The 21,995-nt window shown below is 41.6% G+C and overlaps 1 protein-coding gene across 1 annotated transcript in view; it reads left to right on the forward strand.

The window, feature by feature from the left end:
- Positions 1–21,638, forward strand: part of MUC22 (mucin 22) — a 70,453-nt gene extending 48,815 nt beyond the window's left edge. The window contains exons 4-13 of the mRNA XM_053689592.1: positions 7,906–7,993; positions 10,366–10,928; positions 10,971–11,258; positions 11,301–11,438; positions 11,592–14,584; positions 15,362–15,695; positions 15,744–16,092; positions 16,492–18,210; positions 19,546–19,622; positions 21,402–21,638. Coding sequence (XP_053545567.1) covers positions 7,906–7,993; positions 10,366–10,928; positions 10,971–11,258; positions 11,301–11,438; positions 11,592–14,584; positions 15,362–15,695; positions 15,744–16,092; positions 16,492–18,210; positions 19,546–19,622; positions 21,402–21,638 — 6,786 coding nt within the window. The remainder of the gene's footprint in view (positions 1–7,905; positions 7,994–10,365; positions 10,929–10,970; positions 11,259–11,300; positions 11,439–11,591; positions 14,585–15,361; positions 15,696–15,743; positions 16,093–16,491; positions 18,211–19,545; positions 19,623–21,401) is intronic.
- Positions 21,639–21,995: the final 357 nt, after the last annotated feature.

Genomic DNA, 21,995 nt, shown 5'->3' on the forward strand with positions numbered 1-21,995 from the left:
TAACTACTGTGCTCTAAAGTACACTAACACCCATAAACTACCTATGTACCCCTAAACCGAGGTCCCCCCACATCGCCGCCACTATAATACATTTTTTTAACCCCTAATCTGCCGAACGCACACCGCCGCCACCTACATTATCCCTATGTACCCCTAATCTGCTGCCCCTAACATCGCCGACACCTACATAATATTTATTAACCCCTAATCTGCCCCCCCAACGTCGCCGCTACCTTACCTACATTTATTAACCCCTAATCTGCCGACCGGACCTTGCCGCTACTCTAATAAATGTATTAACCCCTAAACCACCTCACTCCCGCCTCGCAAACCCTATAATAAATAGTATTAACTCCTAATCTGCCCTCCCTAACATCGCGGACACCTAACTTCAAGTATTAACCCCTAATCTGCCGACCGGACCTCGCCGCTACTCTAATAAATGTATTAACCCCTAAAGCTAAGTCTAACCCTAACACCCCCCTAAGTTAAATATACAGTAATTTTAATCTAACGAAATAAATTAAATATTATTAACTAAAGTCTTCCTATTTAAAGCTAAATACTTACCTGTAAAATAAACCCTAATATAGCTACAATATAACGAATAACTATATTGTAGCTATTTTAGGATTTATATTTATTTTACAGGCAACTTTGTATTTATTTTAACTAGGTACAATAGCTATTAAATAGTTATTAACTATTTAATAGCTACCTAGTTAAAATAATTACAAAATTACCTGTAAAATAAATCCTAACCTAAGTTACAATTAAACCTAACACTACACTATCAATAAATAAATTAAATCAATTAACTACAAGTACCTACAATTAAATAAACTAAACTAAATTACAAAAGAAAACAAACATTAAATTACAAAAAGGTTACAAGAATTTTAAGCTAATTACACCTACTCTAAGCCCCCTAATAAAATAACAAAGCCCCCCAAAATAAAAAAATTCCCTACCCTAATCTAAATTAAAATAGTTAACAGGTCTATTACCTTACCAGCCCTTAAAAGGGCTTTTTGCGGGGCATGCCCCAAAGAAATCAGCTCTTTTGCCTGTAAAAAAAACACAATACCACCCCCCCCAACATTATAACCCACCACCCACATACCCCCTACTCTAACCCAAACCCCCCTTAAATAAACCTAACACTACCCCCCTGAAGATCTCCCTACCTTGAGTCGTCTTCACTCAGCCGAGCAGCGATGGACCAAAAGAAGACATCCGGAGCGGCAGAAGTCTTCATCCTATCTGGGCAGAAGAGGACATCCGGACCGGCAAACATCTTCATTCAAGCGGCATCTTCTATCTTCATCCATCCGATGAGGAGCGGCTCCATCTTCAAGACTTCCGGCACGGAACATCCTCTTCTACCGATGACTACCGACGAATGAAGGTTCCTTTAAGTGATGTCATCCAAGATGGCGTCCCTCGAATTCCAATTGGCTGATAGGATTCTATCAGCCAATCGGAATTAAGGTAGGAAAAATCTGATTGGCTGATTGAATCAGCCAATCAGATTCAAGTTCAATCCGATTGGCTGATCCAATCAGCCAATCAGATTGAGCTCGCATTCTATTGGCTGTTCCGATCAGCCAATAGAATGCGAGCTCAATCTGATTGGCTGATTGGATCAGCCAATCCGATTGAACTTGAATCTGATTGGCTGATTCAATCAGCCAATCAGAATTTTCCTATCTTAATTCCGAATGGCTGATAGAATCCTATCAGCCAATCAGAATTCGAGGGACGCCATCTTGGATGACGTCACTTAAAGGAACCTTCATTCGTCGGTAGTCATCGGTAGAAGAGGATGTTCCGCGCCGGAGGTCTTGAAGATGGAGCCGCTCCTCGTCGGATGGATGAAGATAGAAGATGCCGCTTGGATGAAGATGTTTGCCGGTCCAGATGTCCTCTTCTGCCCGGATAGGATGAAGACTTCTGCCGCTCTGGATGTCTTCTTTTGGTCCATCGCTGCTCGGCTGAGTGAAGACGACTCAAGGTAGGGAGATCTTCAGGGGGGTAGTGTTAGGTTTATTTAAGGGGGGTTTGGGTTAGAGTAGGGGTTTGTGGGTGGTGGGTTGTAATGTTGGGGGTGGTATTGTGTTTTTTTTACAGGCAAAAGAACTGATTTCTTTCGGGCATGCCCCGCAAAAAGCCCTTTTAAGGGCTGGTAAGGTAATAGAGCTGTTAACTATTTTAATTTAGATTAGGGTAGGGAATTTTTTTATTTTGGGGGGCTTTGTTATTTTATTAGGGGGCTTAGAGTAGGTGTAATTAGCTTAAAATTCTTGTAATCTTTTTTTATTTTTTGTAATTTAGTTTAGTTTATTTAATTGTAGGTACTTGTAGTTAATTGATTTAATTTATTTATTGAAAGTGTAGTGTTAGGTTTAATTGTAACTTAGGTTAGGATTTATTTTACAGGTAATTTTGTAATTATTTTAACTAGGTAGCTATAAAATAGTTAATAACTATTTAATAGCTATTGTACCTAGTTAAAATAAATACAAAGTTGCCTGTAAAATAAATATAAATCATAAAATAGCTACAATATAATTATTTGTTATATTGTAGCTATATTAGGGTTTATTTTACAGGTAAGTATTTAGCTTTAAATAGGAAGACTTTAGTTAATAATATTTAATTTATTTGGTTAGATTAAAATTATATTTAATTTAGGGGGGTGTTAGGGTTAGGGTTAGACTTAGCTTTAGGGGTTAATACATTTATTAGAGTAGTGGTGAGGTCCGGTCAGCAGATTAGGGGTTAATACTTGAAGTTAGGTGTCGGCGATGTTAGGGAGGGCAGATTAGGGGTTAATACTATTTATTATAGGGTTTACGAGGCGGGAGTGCGACGGTTTAGGGGTTAATACATTTATTATAGTGGCGGCGAGGTCCGGTCGGCAGATTAGGGGTTAATAAGTGTATGTAAGGTAGCGGCGACGTTGGGGGGGGCAGATTAGGGGTTAATAAATATACTTCAGAAAAAATGTATAACAGGAGCACCAGGTATACGGATAAAACATTAAACTTTATTTAAATACAGAAGGGTATCATAACCCCTGGGTAAGAACACACAAATATAGTAGTCAAAACAGATGAATAAAAAAAAAAGGCTGACCGGTTTCGGCTGCTGCCTTACTCCTAGCCTGCTGTTAGGTTTTTTTTCATCCCAAACTGCCCCATTGTTTCCTAAGGGGGAATCGTGCACGAGCATGTTTTTCCAGCTAGCCGCTACCGTAAGCAACGCTGGTATTGAGAGTTGAAGTGGCGGTAAATATGCCTCTACGCTCCCTTTTTGGAGCCTAATGCAGCCCTTCAGAGAACTCTAAATACCAGCGTTATTTAAAAGGTGCGGGGGGAAAAAAACACGCGTAGCTAACACACCCCTTTGGCCACAAAACTCTAAATCTAGCCGTTATTTTTTCCAAACATACAGGGGTCCCTTTTTTAAAAAAATAATTTCAAAATCTCAATTTTGTCCTGAAAGTTTAGAACTTTAAAAACACACATTCTGTTCTTGGGAGGGCCCTCAGAATGGGTTTTCTTGGGGCTGATTCTATGGGCTCTCAATAGGTAACTGCTGCTGAGAGAAGCTCAGGGCCTGTGGCAGCACCTGTGTAGTAAAATTTAATAGGTCCTCAAATTCTGGGGTTTCAGGAAGACCAACAATTCTAATATTGTTGCATCTTGATCGATCCTTAAGATCGTCAATGCGCAGCGCAATTAGAGATTATTGATTTTAGAATCTTGTTTGGCGATAATATTACCTTGGACATTGATCTGGTCTTCTAATTCAGAAATTCTGCTCTCAGCTTCTAACATTCTGTTAGAGAACTGTCTAACTTCTGCAGAGAAGCCAGATATTTCTGAAGAAATTGTAGCTAGCTCTTTCTTAATCGTGTCAAATTGAGGCGTAAATAAATCAGTTAAATAATCAGAGTCTGATTATAACATACATTGTATCACCCGTTGTATCTAGATTGGGGTCAGGCAACTTGTTTTTTTTGTCTTTAACTTTAACAGGCATTCTAGGTGAGGAGGATTTAACCTGTGTAACAAACTTTTCCATACAAATACGTGAAAAAAATATGTGAAACATAACAAGGCTCAGCCCGTGGAACTTGGGCTAAAGCTATAGCTACAGATGTGACCATGAGATACAAAAACAATTTGGAGTGAACACACACAGAGAAAAAAAAAATGAAGGGAGAGAGAGTTGCAACAAAAGTGATTGCAGACCCCCTGTACTCTCTCCTCGCTTCTTACCCTTTCTGATTCACCCTAGTGGATGAGGTGAGCTAATAAGTACCATCCTCTCCACTTAGGAAGAAGCGTAGTCAGGTGTAAAACGTGAAAATATTAGGGAAAAAAGGCCTGAAAGATGGATACTTGAATATGCCCTATACGATACAGTCCAATTATTTTATAAACAAATGTCAGCCTGATTACTAAATAAAAAACAAGTCAACACAGATTATAATAGCAAGTATTGATATGGAAAAAAAATATATATAAATAAAAAGGTATTTTTTTCTTTTTAATGCTATATCTGGAGGCCTAAAGTCTGCTATAAATATTTGAGACAAGCCCCCTTTTTGAGGGTTATGATACAAAAACCACTATGACAGACGCTTAGGTCCCAAAGAGAAACAGCTATAGTTCAAGTTCCAGGGCTGCTGTGGTCAGGCCCCTTGTAAGGCTTCTCACTCTTTTTACAGGGATCAACTGGAAGATATATTGCAAAAGGGGCCTTTATAGGAAGGAGGGAAAAAGGAAAGAAACTCCTCTTTAGCTTGCTGCGAACATAAACTTAACGCAGACGATTCCTTTAATTGAGAGGCTTGTTTACTTGAGAGTCTTTCAATACTTTATATCAAAGCCAATTTCTAAAAAAGACTGCAGGGGCTTATATTGGATTCCAGTCCGTCCACAATGAGCGGATAAGTAGGTGGCCGTAAACAAACAGTCTTGTCCCTTATAAGAGTACAATACCCACAGGGAAATTCTGAATCAACACCATAGTGCTGTGCGAAAAAAGTCTAAAAGACTTCTAGATGCTCCGCAGTCAGAGAAATCACAACTCAGACAGTTTGTATATAAGTCTCAGTGTAGCAAGCCCCATGACATGCCTTTCTACGGATGTCTTACCCCAGCGTTGTCAATAGGCAGCTTTAACTGTGATGTCCGTGGAAGTGTCAGGCTCCTGCGGCTCAAACCCGTATCTACAAGAGTGACAGCGTAAACCCAGGTCCCAACGTTTAGCAGTAGGTTGTCTCTTCCTTTCAGGGGCCCAAATTACAAGCTGGTTAGGAGCCCCAATGGCAGATGGCAGTGTCTGAGTAAAGCGGCACCAGCACTGATTCAGTAAAACAGCCCATGCTCAAAAGTTTCCTGCTGGCACGTTAGCCCGACATTCTTCAGCAGGAGCTTGAATGCAATATACGCTAGGATGTCAGGCTCTTGTAACACAAGCTAGAATCCTGTGTCCAGTTGCAGCCAGAGAGCACTATTTTCCCCTCTTGTAGGCAGCTTGTGGGGTGATACCCTGAGAAACTCTAAAAACTACTGCAGTAAAGTTGCAAGCCAGATCAGCTTGGGAGGACTCCAAAACTCGGGTGGGCCGTAGCCACGCAGAGCACCACACACTGAAAACCCAGACAAGCTTTCCGAGGTAAGTGGCTAGGAGTGGGGAGATGATGAAACAGCGTCCTCTCACCACGCCGGCATGCAGGTGTACTGCACAACTCCTGATTTTCAGACTCCTAACCAAGCCCCAAAGTTTTAGGAGAATACCAACATATACCTACTCCAGCTTGCTTTTGTTTGTGTAAAGAGTCCTTTCATATGCAAAGGAAGGGGTGTGTGTGTCTGATATTTCCCACTTGCAGTGGGTGTTCCAGTAACCTTTTAAACAGAGCTAAACTGGAAGCTTCTAAGTAAGTTTTTAAACGGTTTTATAAATAATTTTTATATCAGTATCTGTGCATATTATTCTTTATAGTAGTGTCTCTTACATGCAGTTATATGACAATTAATGTACACAGTCCCTTTAAAGACTCTGCTGTTGGTAGATGCATACAATATACAATAACTATCTTCGTTCCTCTTCTCCTTTTGTAATCCCCTTGAACCCTCTTAGTATATAAGCCTATGAGCCCAGCTGCTTTGTAGATCACTTTCATGAGAGATGAATTACAACAGTAAATCCCATTGGAAGGCCCTCCATCTCTTTGTCTCCCATAACTGTAACCTTGCATATTAGACCCATGTTTATTTCACTACAGAATCTGTTGGTGCTCTACCAGTAACTGATAATAATAATATGTGTGTTCTTGTATGTGTGTGTGTTTGTGTGTTTATATATGTGTGCGTGTGCATGTGTGTTTTTTTGTTCTATGAATCTCTGAGTGTGTTTATATGCCTATGTGTGTAATATGTGTGTTTGTGTGTTTATATATATGTGTGTGTGCATGTGTTTTTTTTGTTCTATGAATCTCTGAGGTTGTTTATATGCCTATGTGTGTAATATGTGTGTTTGTGTGTTTATATGTATTTATATGTGCACTTTCTTAGTAGAACAATATTTTCAGAACAATAATAGCTTTCTATTGATATGTCTTCCAAACATGTGATCAACATTTTTTTTATTAACATTTTTTTTCTTAACGGATCCCCAATAAACAAATATATATATATATGTTACGGGTAAAGTCAGGAATCCGGATAATCCTAGAGTTACCCAAGTAAAACTGACATTTCTCAAGCAGCTGTGGGTAAAGCCAGATGTAATGTAATTCCCCCATCTATACTATTGATTTTGCCTCCTTCTGAGGGGTTCAATGAAGGCCCCCTGCCAATCCTCTTTGCCCCCTTGAACCCCCCAGGCAGAGGCAAAAAAGATACGGAAGATGGGGGAACTACAGCACATCGTATATATATGTTTGATGCAGTGACTCAATGCACTCTGAGGAGATTACCCACAGCCGCTTGGGTAATGTCCGTTTTACCCGGGTAATGCAAAGATTACCAAATATCTGACTTTACCTGCAACACATATCTATATCTATCTATCTCTCTCTCCCTCTCTCCCTCACTCTCTGTCTATATATATATATATGGTTTTAAAGAGAACAATTTTGATCAGCGCTAAGTGTACTGCCCTCAGACCACAGCTCCAATTATTAGAGAATAAACCGGCTGCATAATACCTGAAATAATGACAAATGATAGGTCCCCACCTAGCACTGTCTTATTTCTAGCTTGTTATGGAAATAGGTGAAAAGATTGGTATTAAGGTGCACTGTTTATACAAACGTTTACAGTTATGTGTCAAAATGTATGACAGAGGATGTATAGTATTTGGTTAACACCTGTTACTATATTGATATCTAGTGTAAAATGATCAAACTGTTAGTTGTCATAAATTCCAAAAACAGCTTTATCCACATAAAGTATTGTACTGTCTAATGCTGTTCAAAGTGATGTAAACCAAATCAGAAAAATATATGCGTTGCCTAGATCAAGGAATTGGTACATATATATTAAAACTTATTAGTTTTTTCAGATGTCAGAAATAGAGTCTCAGAATAATATAATATAATTCCCCCTTTGATGCACCAAGGTGATTAAAATGAAAAAGTCAGTATTTAAAATGATATATCCATATAAAAAAGAAATGAAAACAAAACAAATCAGTCCCCAATTTGCGTGATGTGCAGTCTAATTCTTAAGCAATCCAAAAAAGTGGAGATGAGTGCCTACTTACTAAAGATTACCTCAATCATATGAGGTAAGTAGGTGCGTCCCTTTAAGGAATAAGCGTCCCCCAGCAATCCAGGATATCGCTTCTATGTCTCCTCTATATGTGTGTTATCTTCCTTTGCAGATCTGTTTTATATCCTCCTCTCAGCAGCACGATGTGTCATGGACATATAAGAAAAGGGAATACAAATACAGACCAGTAGTGCAACACTGTATGTAGATTTGAAAGCTTATTATTTACTCCGTATAAAATGCTCACATTTGTTACCCTCAGTCTAATAGGAGGTATCAGTTGGGCATGTGAGAATCATTTGTAACATTAAAAGCGGTCTTATTCTTATGCAATCTAAAAGATGATGATGAATGCCTACTTACTACAAATTACCTCAATCCTATGAGGTAAGTAGATGCGTCCCTTTAAGAAATAAACGTCCCACAGCAATCCAGGCTATCGCTTCTGTATCTCCCCGATATGGTAGAAGTATTATCTTCCTTTACAGATCTATTTTATGCCCTCCTCTCTACAGCACGATGTGTCATGGAAATATAATAAAGGAATACAAATGCAAACCAGTAGTGCAACACTGTATGTAAATTTAAAAGCTTATTTTATTCACTAAGTATAAAATGCTCACATTTGTTACCCTCAATCCAATATGAGGTATCAGTTAGGCATATAAGAATTGTTTGTAACATCAATAGCGAGTTTCCAAAAAAGCATATATGTCAAAACACATTTACCATATATACAGGAAAAAACAAAAGCGGTTTAAAAATGTATGTTTAGATACAGTCTCTTCAGTTGAACTCCTAACGCGTTTCAAAGGTATTTAGAAAATGGGTTACCTTCTTCATCAGAGTTTTTTTTATCATATATATATATATATATATATATATATATATATATATATATATATACACACACACACACAATAATTAAATAAGATGTGTATGATATACTTAAAGGGACAGTCAACACCCATGAAAACGTTATCTCATACCTTAGATCAAGCAAAAAAAAAAGAGCATGCACCGCATCCCATCTTCAATAACACTAACGTTAGGTGGCTAATCTTCAAAGAACATTTAGTTAACAACGGCAGATATGGCCGCCAAACTCCTCCCCCTGTTACGTAGGAGGCTTCTTGTCTAAGTCTTCAGCCAATGCAAATCAAATCCTCGGCTAGATTCTTTAGCCGCATTTACGGAGACACTGCTCTATTTCTAATAGCGAGTGTGTGCATTAGAAATAGAACAGTGTCCCTGTGAACGAGTATGGATTTAAAACAAGAAGCCTCCTACGTAACAGGGGGAGGAGTTTTGCGGCCATATCTGCCGCTGTTAACTAAAAGTTCATTGAAGATTATCCACCTAACGTAAGTGTTATTGAAGATGGGATGTGGTGCAGGCTCTTTTTTTTTGCTTGATCTAAGGTATGGGATAAAGTTTTCAATGGTGTTGACTGTCCCTTTAAAGGGACACTGAACCCAATTTTTTTCTTTCATGATTCAGATAGTGCATGAAATTTTAATAAACTTTCTAATTTACTCATTTTAGGTTCAGCACCATGGATAGTGCTTGCTTATTGGAGGATTACATTTATCCACCAATAAGCAAGCATAACCCAGGTTTTCAAACAAAAATGGGATGGCTCCTATTCATCACATTCCTGATTTTTAAATAAAGTTGGCAAGAGAATGAAGAAAATTTGATAATAGAGTAAACGAGAAAGTTGCTTAAAATTGCATGCTCAGTCTGAATCATGAAAGAAAAAAATTGGGTTTAGTGTCCCTTTAAGGTATAGGAAAGTCGGATTCAGATAGAGCATGTGATTTTAAGACACTTGTAAAGTCACTTCCATTCTCAAATGTAATTTGTCATCTTGGTATACTTTGTTGAGAAGGAATATGTACATATCTTACACTACACTGGGTGCTAGGTGGTGATTGGTGGCTGCAGACATTTGTTGTGATTGGATAAAAGTGTTCAGCAAGCTCCTAATAGTATATTGCTGCTCCGTCAGCAAAGGAAACCAAGCAAATAAAGCAAAATTGCTAACCAAAGTAAATTAGAAAGTTTTTTTCTAAATTGCATTCTCCTATCAGAATCATGAAGAAAGAATTTTGGATTTCATGTCCCTTTAAACTTCTTGCTAATGTGCTCATAGATAATGCACAACACCAGCACACACCACTCACACAAACTATTAAGTTTAAGTTTCTAATCAAATTATGAAGCACATAGAATTCTCAAAAATGTAATTCTTAATATAAATATACAGGGGTGGAAAAATATCACTATGGTTTACTAGTCTGGTGTTCAAAGTTACTAGCCCAGAGGGAAAAACTTACTAATCCATGCTTGTGCCTAATTCTTTACTAAAGGCTTTTAATGTTTTCCACAGAAATGACAACAGCTGCAACTTCTATAGTAACCACAATTCCTGTGACCACCCCTGCAATAACCACAACAGCTGAAACTACTCCTGCAGCTACCACAACAGCTGCTACAACTCCTGCACCAACCACAACAGCTGCTACAACTCCTGCAGAAACCACAACAGCTGCTACAACTCCTGCAATAGCCACAACAGCTGCTACTACTCCTGCAGCTACCACAACAGCTGCTACTACTCCTGCAGCAACCACAACAGCTGCTACAACTACTGCAGAAACCACAACAACTGCTACAACTGCTGCAGCAACCACAACATCTGCTACAACTCTTGCAGAAACCACAACAGCTGCTACAACTGCTGCAGCAACCACAACATCTGCTACAACTCCTGCACTAACCACAACATCTGCTACAACTCCTGCAGAAACCACAACAGCTGCTACAACTCCTGAAATAACAACATCACCTGCTACAACTTCTGCACCAACCACAACAGCTGCTACAACTCCTGCAGAAACCACAACTATTGCTACAACTGCTGCAGAAACCACCACAGCTGCTACAACTGCTGCAGCAACCACAACATCTGCTACAACTCCTGCAGAAACCACAACAGCTGCTACAACTGCTGCAGCAACCACAACATCTGCTACAACTACTGCAGAAACCACAACAGCTGCTACAACTGCTGCAGCAACCACAACATCTGCTACAACTCCTGCACTAACCACAACATCTGCTACAACTCCTGCAGAAACCACAACAGCTGCTACAACTCCTGCAGAAACCACAACAGCTGCTACAACTCCTGCAATAACCACATCAGCTGCTACAACTCCTTCACCAACATCAACAGCTGCTACAATTCCTGCAGGAACCACAACTATTGCTACAACTGCTGCAGAAACCACCACAGCTGCTACAACTGCTGCAGCAACCACAACATCTGCTACAACTCCTGCAGAAACCACAGCAGCTGCTACAACTGCTGCAGCAACCACAACATCTGCTACAACTACTGCAGAAACCACAACAGCTGCTACAACTGCTGCAGCAACCACAACAGCAGCTACAACTCCTGCAATAAACACTACAGCTGCTACAACTCCTGCACCAACCACAACATCTGCTACAACTCCTGCAGAAACCACAACAGCTGCTACAACTGCTGCAGCAACCACAACAGCTGCTACAACTCCTGCACCAACCACAACATCTGCTACAACACCTGCAGAAACCACAACAGCTGCTACAACTTTTGTAGCAACCACAACTATTGCTACAACTGCTGCAGAAACCACAACAGCTGCTACAACTGCTGCAGCAACCACAACAGCTGCTACAACTGCTGCAGCAACCACAACATCTGCTACAACTCCTGCAGAAACCACAACAGCTGCTACAACTCCTGCACCAACCACAACAGCTGCTACAACTGCTGCAGCAACCACAACATCTGCTACAACTTCTGCAGAAACCACAAATATTGCTACAACTGCTGCAGAAACCACAACAGCTGCTACAACTGCTGCAGCAACCACAACATCTGCTACAACTCCTGCAGAAACCACAACAGCTGCTACAACTGCTGCAGCAACCACAACAGCTGCTACAACTCCTGCAATAACCACAACAGCTGCTACAACTCCTGCACCAACCACAACATCTGCTACAACTAATGCAGAAACCACAACAGCTGCTACAACTGCTGCAGCAACCACAACATCTGCTACAACTCCTGCAGAAACCACAACAGCTGCTACAACTGCTGCAGCAACCACAACAGCTGCTACAACTCCTGAACCAACCACAACATCTGCTACAACTCCTGCACTAAACACAACAGCTGCTACAACTCCTGCACCAACCACAACATCTGCTACAACTCCTGCAGAAACCACAACAGCTGCTACAACTGCTGCAGCAACCACAACATCTGCTACAACTCCTGCAGAAACCACAACTATTGCTACAACTGCTGCAGAAACCACAACAGCTGCTACAACTGCTGCAGCAACCACAACATCTGCTACAACTCCTGCAGAAACCACATCAGCTGCTACAACTGCTGCAGCAAATACAACAGCTGCTACAACTCCTGCAATAACCACAACAGCTGATACAACTCCTGCACCAACCACAACATCTGCTATAACTCCTGCAGAAACCACAACAGCTGCTACAACTGCTGCAGCAACCACAACAGCTGCTACAACTGCTGCAGTAACCACAACAGCTGCTACAACTGCTGCAGTAACCACAACAGCTGCTACAACTCCTGCACCAACCACAACATCTGCTACAACTCCTGCAGAAACCACAACAGCTGCTACAACTGCTGCAGCAACCACAACATCTGCTACAACTCCTGCAGAAACCACAACTATTGCTACAACTGCTGCAGAAACCACAACAGCTGCTACAACTGATGCAGCAACCACAACAGCTGCTACAACTGCTGCACCAACCACATCTGCTACAACTCCTGCAGAAACCACAACAGCTGCTACAACTCATGCACCAACCACAACATCTGCTACAACTCCTGCAGAAACTACAACAGCTGCTACAACTGCTGCAGCAACCACAACATCTGCTACAACTACTGCAGAAACCACAACAGCTGCTACAACTGCTGCAGTAACCACAACAGCTGCTACAACTCCTGCACCAACCACAACATCTGCTACAACTCCTGCAGAAACCACAACAGCTGCTACAACTGGTGCAGCAACCACAACATCTGCTACAACTCCTGCAGAAACCACAACTATTGCTACAACTCCTGCAGAAACCACAACAGCTGCTACAACTACTGCAGAAACCAAAACAGCTGCTACAACTACTGCAGAAACCAAAACAGCTGCTACAACTCCTGCAGAAACCACAACAGCTGCTACAACTGCTGCAGCAACCACAACAGCTGCTACAACTCCTGCAATAACCACAACAGCTGCTACAACTCCTGCACCAACCACAACATCTACTACAACTCCTGCAGAAACCACAACAGCTGCTACAACTGCTGCAGCAACCACAACATCTGCTACAACTCCTGCAGAAACCACAATAGCTGCTATAACTGCTGCAGAAACCACAACAGCTTCTACAACTCCTGCACCAACCACAACATCTGCTACAACTCCTGCAGAAACCACAACATCTGCTACAACTCCTGCAGAAACCACAACAGCTGCTACAACTCCTGCAGAAACCACAACAGCTGCTACAACTGCTGCAGCAACCACAACATCTGCTACAACTCCTCCAGAAACTACAACAGCTGCTACAACTGTTGCAGCAACCACAACAGCTGCCACAACTCCTGCACCAACCACAACATCTGCTACAACTCCTGCAATAACCACAACAGCTGCTACAACTCCTACACCAACCACATCTGCTACAACTCCTGCAGAAACCACAACAGCTGCTACAACTCCTGCAGAAACCACAACAGCTGCTACAACTCCTGCACCAACCACAACAGCTGCTACAACTACTGCAGAAACCACGACAACTGCTACAACTCCTGCAGAAACCACAACTGCTACAACTGCTGCAGCAACCACAACATCTGCTACAACTCCTACACCAACCACAACATCTGCTACAACTCCTGCAATAACGACAACAGCTGCTACAACTCCATCACCAACCACAACATCTGCTACAACTCCTGCAGAAACCACAACAGCTGCTACAACTGCTTCAGCAACCACAACATCTGCTACAACTCCTGCAGAAACCACAACAGCTGCTACAACTCCTGAAGAAACCACAACTGCTATAACTGCTTCACCAACCACAACATCTGCTACAACTCCTGCAACAACCACAACAGCTGCTACTACTCCTGCAACAACCACAACAGCTGCTACAACCACTGCAGCAACCACAACAGCTGCTACAACGCCTGTACTAACCACAACAGCTGCTACAACTCCTGCACTAACCACAACAACTGCTACAACTCCTGCACCAACCACAACATCTGCTACAACTCCTGCAGAAACCACAACAGTTGCTACAACTCCTGCACCAACCACAACAGCTGCTACAACTGCTGCAGAAACTACAACAACTGCTACAACTCCTGCAGAAACCACAACAACTGCTACAACTGCTGCAGCAACCACAACATCTGCTACAACTCCTGCACCAACCACAACAGCTGCTACAACTCCTGCACCAACCACATCTGCTACAACTCCTGCACCAACCACAACAGCTGCTACAACTCCTGCACCAACCACAACATCTGCTACAACTCCTGCAGAAACCACAACAGCTGCTACAACTGCTGCAGCAACCACAACATCTGCTACAACTCCTTCAGAAACCACAACAGCTGCTACAACTCCTGCAGAAACCACAACTGCTATAACTCCTGCACCAACCACAACATCTGCTACAACTCCTGCACCAACCACAACAGCTGCTACTACTCCTGCAGCTACCACAACAGCTGCTACTACTCCTGCAACAACTACAACAGCTGCTACAACTGCTGCAGCAACCACAACATCTGCTACAACTCCTGCACCAACCACAACAGCTGCTACTACTCCTTCAGCTACCACCGCAGCTGCTACAACTCCTGCACTAACCACAACAGCTGCTACAACTCTTGCACTAACCACAACAGCTGCTACAACTCCTGCACTAACCACAACAGCTGCTACAACTCTTGCACTAACCACAACAGCTGCTACAACTCCTGCACTAACCACAACAGCTGCTACAACTCCTGCAGCTACCACAACAGCTGCTACAACTCCTGCAGCAACCACAACATCTGCTACAACTCCTGCACCAACCACAACAGCTGCTACAACTCCTGCACCAACCACAACTACTGCTACAACTCCTGCAGAAACCACAACAACTGCTACAACTGCTGCAGCAACCACAACATCTGCTACAACTCCTGCACCAACCACAACAGCTGCTACTACTCCTGCACCAACCACAACAGCTGCTACTACTCCTGCAGCTACCACAACAGCTGTTACTACTCCTGCAGCAACCACAACATCTGCTACAACTACTGCAGAAACCACAACAACTGATACAACTGCTGCAGCAACCTCAACATCTGCTACAACTCCTGCACCAACCACAACAGCTACTACTCCTGCACCAACCACAACAGCTGCTACAACTCCTGCAATAACCACAACAGCTGCTACAACTCCTACAGAAACCACAACAAGTGCTACAACTGCTGCAGCAACCACAACATCTGCTACAACTCCTGCAGCTACCACAACAGCTGTTACTACTCCTGCAGCAACCACAACAGCTGCTGCAACTACTGCAGAAACCACAACTACTGCTACAACTGCTGCAGCAACCACAACAGCTTCTACTACTCCTGCACCAACCACAACAGCTGCTACAACTCTTCCAGCAACCACAACTGCTGCTACAACCCCTGCACTAACCACAACAGCTGCTACAACTCCTTCAATAACCACAACAGCTGCTACAACGCTTGCACCAACCACAACAGCTGCTACTACTCCTGCACCAACCACAACAGCTGCTACTATTCCTTCAGCTACCACAACAGCTGCTACAACTCCTGCAGCAACTACAACAGCTGTTACTACTTCTGAACCAACCACAACAGCTGCTACAACTCCTGCTGCGACCACAACTGCTACTACTCCTGCTCCAACTACAACTCCTGCAGCAACCACAACAGCTGCTACTACTCCTGCACCAACCACAACACCTGCTACAACTCCTGCTGCAACCACAACTGCTACTACTCCTGCAGCAACCATAACATCTGCTACAACTCCTGCAGCAACTACAACTGCTGCTACTACTCCAGCGCCAACCACAACAGCTGCTACAACTCCTGCTGCGACCACACCTGCTACTACTCCTGCAGCAACCACAACAGGTGCTACAAGTCCTGCAGCAACCACAACAGCTGCTACAGCTCCTGCAGAAACCACAACTGCTACAATTCCTGCAGCAACCACAACTGCTGCTACAACTCCTGCACTAACCACAACAGCTGCTACAACTCCTGCAGAAACCACAACTGCTACAACTCCTGCAGCCACCACAACTGCTGCTACAACTCCTGCTCTAACCACAACAGCTGCTACAACTCCTGCAATAACCACAGCTGTTGCTACAACTCCTGCACTAACCACAACAGCTGCTACAACTCCTGCAGCAATCACAACTGCTACTACTACTGCACCAACCACAACTGCTGCTAGAACTCCTGCAGCCACCACAACAACTGCTACAACTCCTGCAGCAACCACAACAGCTGCTACAACTCCTGCAGAAACCACAACTGCTACTACTTCTGCACCAACCACAACTGCCACAACTCCTGCAGCAACAACCACAGCTGCTACAACTCCTGCAGCAACCACAACTGCTACAATTGTTGCAGAAACCACAATAGCTGCTACCACTCCTACAGCAACCACAACAGCTGCTACAACTCCTGCAGTAACCACAACATCTGCTACAACTCTTGCAGCAACCACAACTGCTGCTACAACTTTAGCAGCAACCACAACAGCTGCTACAACTTCTGCAGCAACCACAACAGCTGCTACAACTCCTGCAGCAACCACAACTGCTGCTACAACTCCTGCAGCAACCACAACTGCTGCTACAACTCCTGCAACCACAACTGCTACTACTCCTGAACCAACCACAACTACTACTACTCCTGCACCAACCACAACAGCTGCTACAACTCCTCTAGCAACCACAACAGCTTCTACAACTCCTGCAGCAACCACAACTGCTACAACTCCTGTAACAACCACAACTGCTTCTACAACTCCTGCAGCAACCACAACAGCTGTTACAACTGCTGCAGTGATAACAACAGCTGCAACTACTCCTGCAGTAACCACAACAGTTACAACCCCTGTTTCATCAACCACAACAGCTGCAACAACTCCTGCAGTAACGACAACAGCTGCCACCACCACCGCAGTAACCACAACAGCAGCAACCACTTCTGCAGTATCCACAACAGCTGCAACTGCTCCTGCAGGATCCATAACAGCAGCAACAACTTCAGCAGTATCCACAACAGCATCAACTACTGCTGCATTATCCACAACAGCTGCAACCACTGCTGCAGTATCCTCAGCAGCTGCAACTACTGGTGCATTATCCACAACAGCTGCAATCACTGCTACAGTATCCACAACATCAGCAACTACTGCTGCAGTATCCACAACAGTTGCAACTACTCCTGCAGTATCCACAACAGTTGCAACTACTCCTGCAGTATCTACAACAGCTGCAACTACTGCTGCAGTGACCACAACAGCTGCAACTACTCCTGAAGTATCCACAACAGCTGCAACTACTGCAGTATCCACAACAGCTGCAACTACTGCAGTATCCACAACAACAGCAACTACTGCTGCAGTGACCACAACAGCTGCAACTACTCCTGCAGTTTTCACAACAGCTGCAACTACTGCAGTATCCACAACAGCTGCAACTACTGCTGCAGTGTCCACAACAGCTGCAACTACTGCTGCAGTGACCACAACAGCTGCAACTACTGCTGCAGTGTCCACAACAGCTGCAACTACTGCTGCAGTGTCCACAACAGCTGCAACTACTGCTGCAGTGTCCACAACAGCTGCAACTACTGCTGCAGTGTCCACAACAGCTGCAACTACTGCTGCAGAGTCCACAACAGCTGCAACTACTGCTGCAGTGACCACAACAGCTGCAACTACTGCTGCAGTGACCACAACAGCTGCAACTACTGCTGCAGTGACCACAACAGCTGCAACTACTGCTGAATTATCCACAACAGCTGCAACTACTGCTGCATTATCCACAACAGCTGCAACTACTCCTGCAGTGACCACAACTGGTATAACTACTTCATCTTCTGCTGGTATTGGGTCCACAGCTACAACTACTGGGTCCACTAGTATGGTGTCCTCTGGAGCGAGTACTTTTACTACCGTTTCAACTGCTTCCAGCTCAGTAGCCACAACAAATGGAAATGCTGCTACAGGTACTATTAGCATTGTAATTTGTTTTATGTTTACCTATAAAAATAGTCCCACATAGGACTAAACATGTGCTAATTGCAGTAAAATATATAAAGACAGAGATATCTGTCAGTAACCATAAAAGTGTATGCTTTGCTAGGTTTATCATATATCTTTTTATTTGCAGGAGGGAGCACATTGACTCAGAATACAACGACTTCGAACCAGTCTGGATGTAATATAAAATATTCTTTATACTTCTTTAAATGTTGTTTCTTAGTATAAGGTTATTTGTAAACATTATATAATGCAGTATGTTCAATATCAGTATCAGTACCTATAATATAGAAAAGGGTATGCTAAAAAAAATAGAACTAAAAAGGTGTTTAATACTTTTTGTGGCCCCAGGAGATCAGTCTATTTTTTTTAACCAGTAAATATTTTGTGTACCTTTTATATAGCTCATGCTATAGATTTTTACCAGTAGTTTATAATTCATCTCAAGCAGTATACATGCATTAAAACATTCAATATCATTGTATTTGTCCTGTCTACAAATAGATTGCACAAGTTAACTTTATAGAAAGGTAAATCCAACGTCAGTAAAGTGTCCACCGTAGTGTGAATAGACATTCAGAATTGTCACACAGTACACAATCTTCTGAATATTCGAGGACATTTGTTTCCACTGATATTCTTTGCCTGCCCTATTCGGTTTCCGTCTAGTTAAAAACAAAATAAAATTGAATTGTTGTTAAATTTGTGTTGTTTCATTAAACAAATGTAAATGTTTCTATGTTACAGGTGAAAAGTTCACCTGTAGCTACATAATTACCCTAACGCTCTCTGGAGAGTGCGCTAACCAGATCCTATTCTTGCCAGAGCCCTGGCCGCATTAACAGGAAGCTTAGCCGTTCAGTTCCCAGGGCCTGCACTAAAGTTAATACAGGTCCTGGGTGCAAAGCGGCTAGGGACCTGGCAAGAAGAGGAACGGGTTAGCAGAATCTCCAGAGTGCATTAAGGTAAGTATTAAGGGGCCAATTTATGAAGCAGTCAAGCGGCTTATTCCATGCGAGCCTTCAGCTTCGCTGGAAACATAAGTTAAGAAGCAGCGGTCTTAAGACAGCTGCTCTTTAACTTATCTGCCACCTCTGAGACGGAGGACAGCAATCATCCTGATCAGATACGATCGGGATGATTGACCCCCCGCTAGCGGCCGATTGGCCACTAATCTGCAGCTGGAGGCATTGCACAAGCATTTCACAAATTGTACACAAACATTGATGTACAATACAATCTGGTCATGAACAATTTATTTTATTATTTTTCACTGAACTTACTAATTTCTTCTATTCTAGTATCATATTCGAACATTATCTTGATTGGTCTAGCTGCTATTCTCGCTGCCGGCTTACTACTTGGGTTATTACTTGGAGTAAGTATTTAGCTGCATTAACTAATAATATATATATGATTTTTTAGTCCTTTAATTTATTTCAAAATAGCTTATCACACAAACACATTGCATCAGTAGTGAACCTATTCAACAGAGGGTCATGGAGAAAAAAGTTTTGGGTCCCCAGAAGGTAACCCAGTCATAGTACTTATATACATATTTCTTTGTATAATGATTTTGAGTATATATATATATATATATATATATATATATATATATACTGTTTGTGTTTTATTAGTTTAGTCAGATTGTCTTTGAAAATGGGACTTAGATGACGGTCAGACCACATTTTATGAGTAATCAGTGCAGAAATCCACATAATTCCAAAGGGTTCACAAACTGTTTTTTTTACTTATTTTTACTGAAATTTACCATTGAATGCATCTCATGTTAAAAAAAGATTATGGTTATTGATTCCAAGACTAGTTTCTATATAAACTGAAAGCGTCTTATATTCAAATGTATCTTATATGCTAAATTTAATTTTTAGGGAGATGTTTTGCACTGCCAGGAGTTGCCTAAATTAACAAACATGTTGCAAAGTATATCTGTTCTCTGCTTCTGGGCAAACGTGAAATGTTTTGGATTTTTAAACTCCAGACTAGAGTACCAGGGGGACTTAATTCTGAATATGATTTGATCAATTATTGGAAATGATCTGTCCTCCATAATATATCTAGTCTTGCCCAGTGCTGGTTCCCTTTCTTCTGTGGTCTTTTGGTCATTACTAATAGCATCATTATGAACTCTTTATTATTATTATTTTTAGTTTATTTTTCTTGCTTTCAGTTTATGTGAAGTATATTTATATTCTTTTCCTCCTTATGCCAAGCTCTTCCTTTACACATATATGTGTAAACCTATTTATATATTTCTTCCTCTCTCTAATACATCACATTCCATAAAGATAAATATTTATTCAAAGGGCACAGTATTATGATTATATTTCTCTACTAATATGTTGTGCACTCACTAGATCTGCCTTTACCTAATATTAACATTTCTGTTTCATGAGAAATAAGCTGTTTTTTGTATTCGGTCCTTTAAATAGATGACATATATTTTAGCGTTATGCCCCTCTAATAACCAGCATATAGTCCTTTTAAGATATCATAGCGTTTGTATTACATATTTAAACGTTGTAGGTTTTAGTGTAAACCTGATTTCTCTAAATTTGGAATTATGTTTCTTTCTTTATGTAGATATGGTTGTACTGTTTTAATGGTATATAGCGGGAAATTTAGTTTATTCAACATTGTAACTGTATTGATTGGTTTTAAAGTTATCCAATAAGAACTGCTCTTGACTTTTAAATAGCCAGCACTTTTGCACTCATGTAGCTATGATTACGGTCTTTACCGAAACATGTTAGCTTGAGTATCAGTTTACTGTGATAGTGATGGACCCCCATATGTCTTTCTGTTTTGTCCCAAGTGGAACTTTATTAAAAGATTGTTATTTATATTTTGGCCTGGATACCTTTTTCTTTTTTGGATTTTATATCTCTTTGCAGGTATATTATATTTCAGAGACATGTAATCACTAGGTAATACGTGACAAACTAACAAATGATTCTCACTAAATTTGGTTGTCAAGATAAGGAAACATGTATGATTGAGCTATTAATATTTATAAATACAACAAACATGCCCTAATTGTTAATCTTGTTCTTTACATCTTACGAAACTCTATACCTAAACATAATCATCATCTCAAACTATGTATGTTTACTTAAGTTAATCCTTTTTCTATTGACAGATAATTGCTTGTATAAAAACCGGCGGTGCTTATGGCGTATCTGGTGCAGCGGCTGCTGTCTCAAACATACCTAGCTCTCTCCCTCATTTGGCGTGGTGGAATTCCGCAAGACCTTCATTCAGCGTAGATCCGGAAGGGGGAATACAAGAAATAGAATATAACAGAAGACCAGCGAATCAAAGACAGGAATTTGAGTTGTTCCCAAGACCCCAGCTGTCTGGAATGAAGGATGATTAATAATTATATGTATAGCGTTATTCTTGTGATAGATTTGCTGTTATCCTACATGAATACACATTTGAAAGCACAAGATATACAAATTACGTATAGTAAAATTCTTAGAACTCACAGTTGGTCTTTGCATATTATTATTTTGCACTTCTGTCCCATAGGGTTGCCAGCTGTTCTGCAAAAAAATACTGGACAATCTCTAGGTCGCCGGGCCTCAGTATGTTTTCACCAACTTCACAGTCATTTCACCCCTTGGCTGCCAGTAACATGCAGATAAATCATTTTGCTTTTTTGGTTGCCAGGTACAGATGTAGACAGTAGTGATTTAACCTCCTTCACTACTTATTTTTGCTCCGTACTTGT

The sequence above is a fragment of the Bombina bombina genome, chromosome 7 (genome assembly GCF_027579735.1).
Source record: "Bombina bombina isolate aBomBom1 chromosome 7, aBomBom1.pri, whole genome shotgun sequence".
Lineage (NCBI taxonomy): Eukaryota > Metazoa > Chordata > Amphibia > Anura > Bombinatoridae > Bombina > Bombina bombina.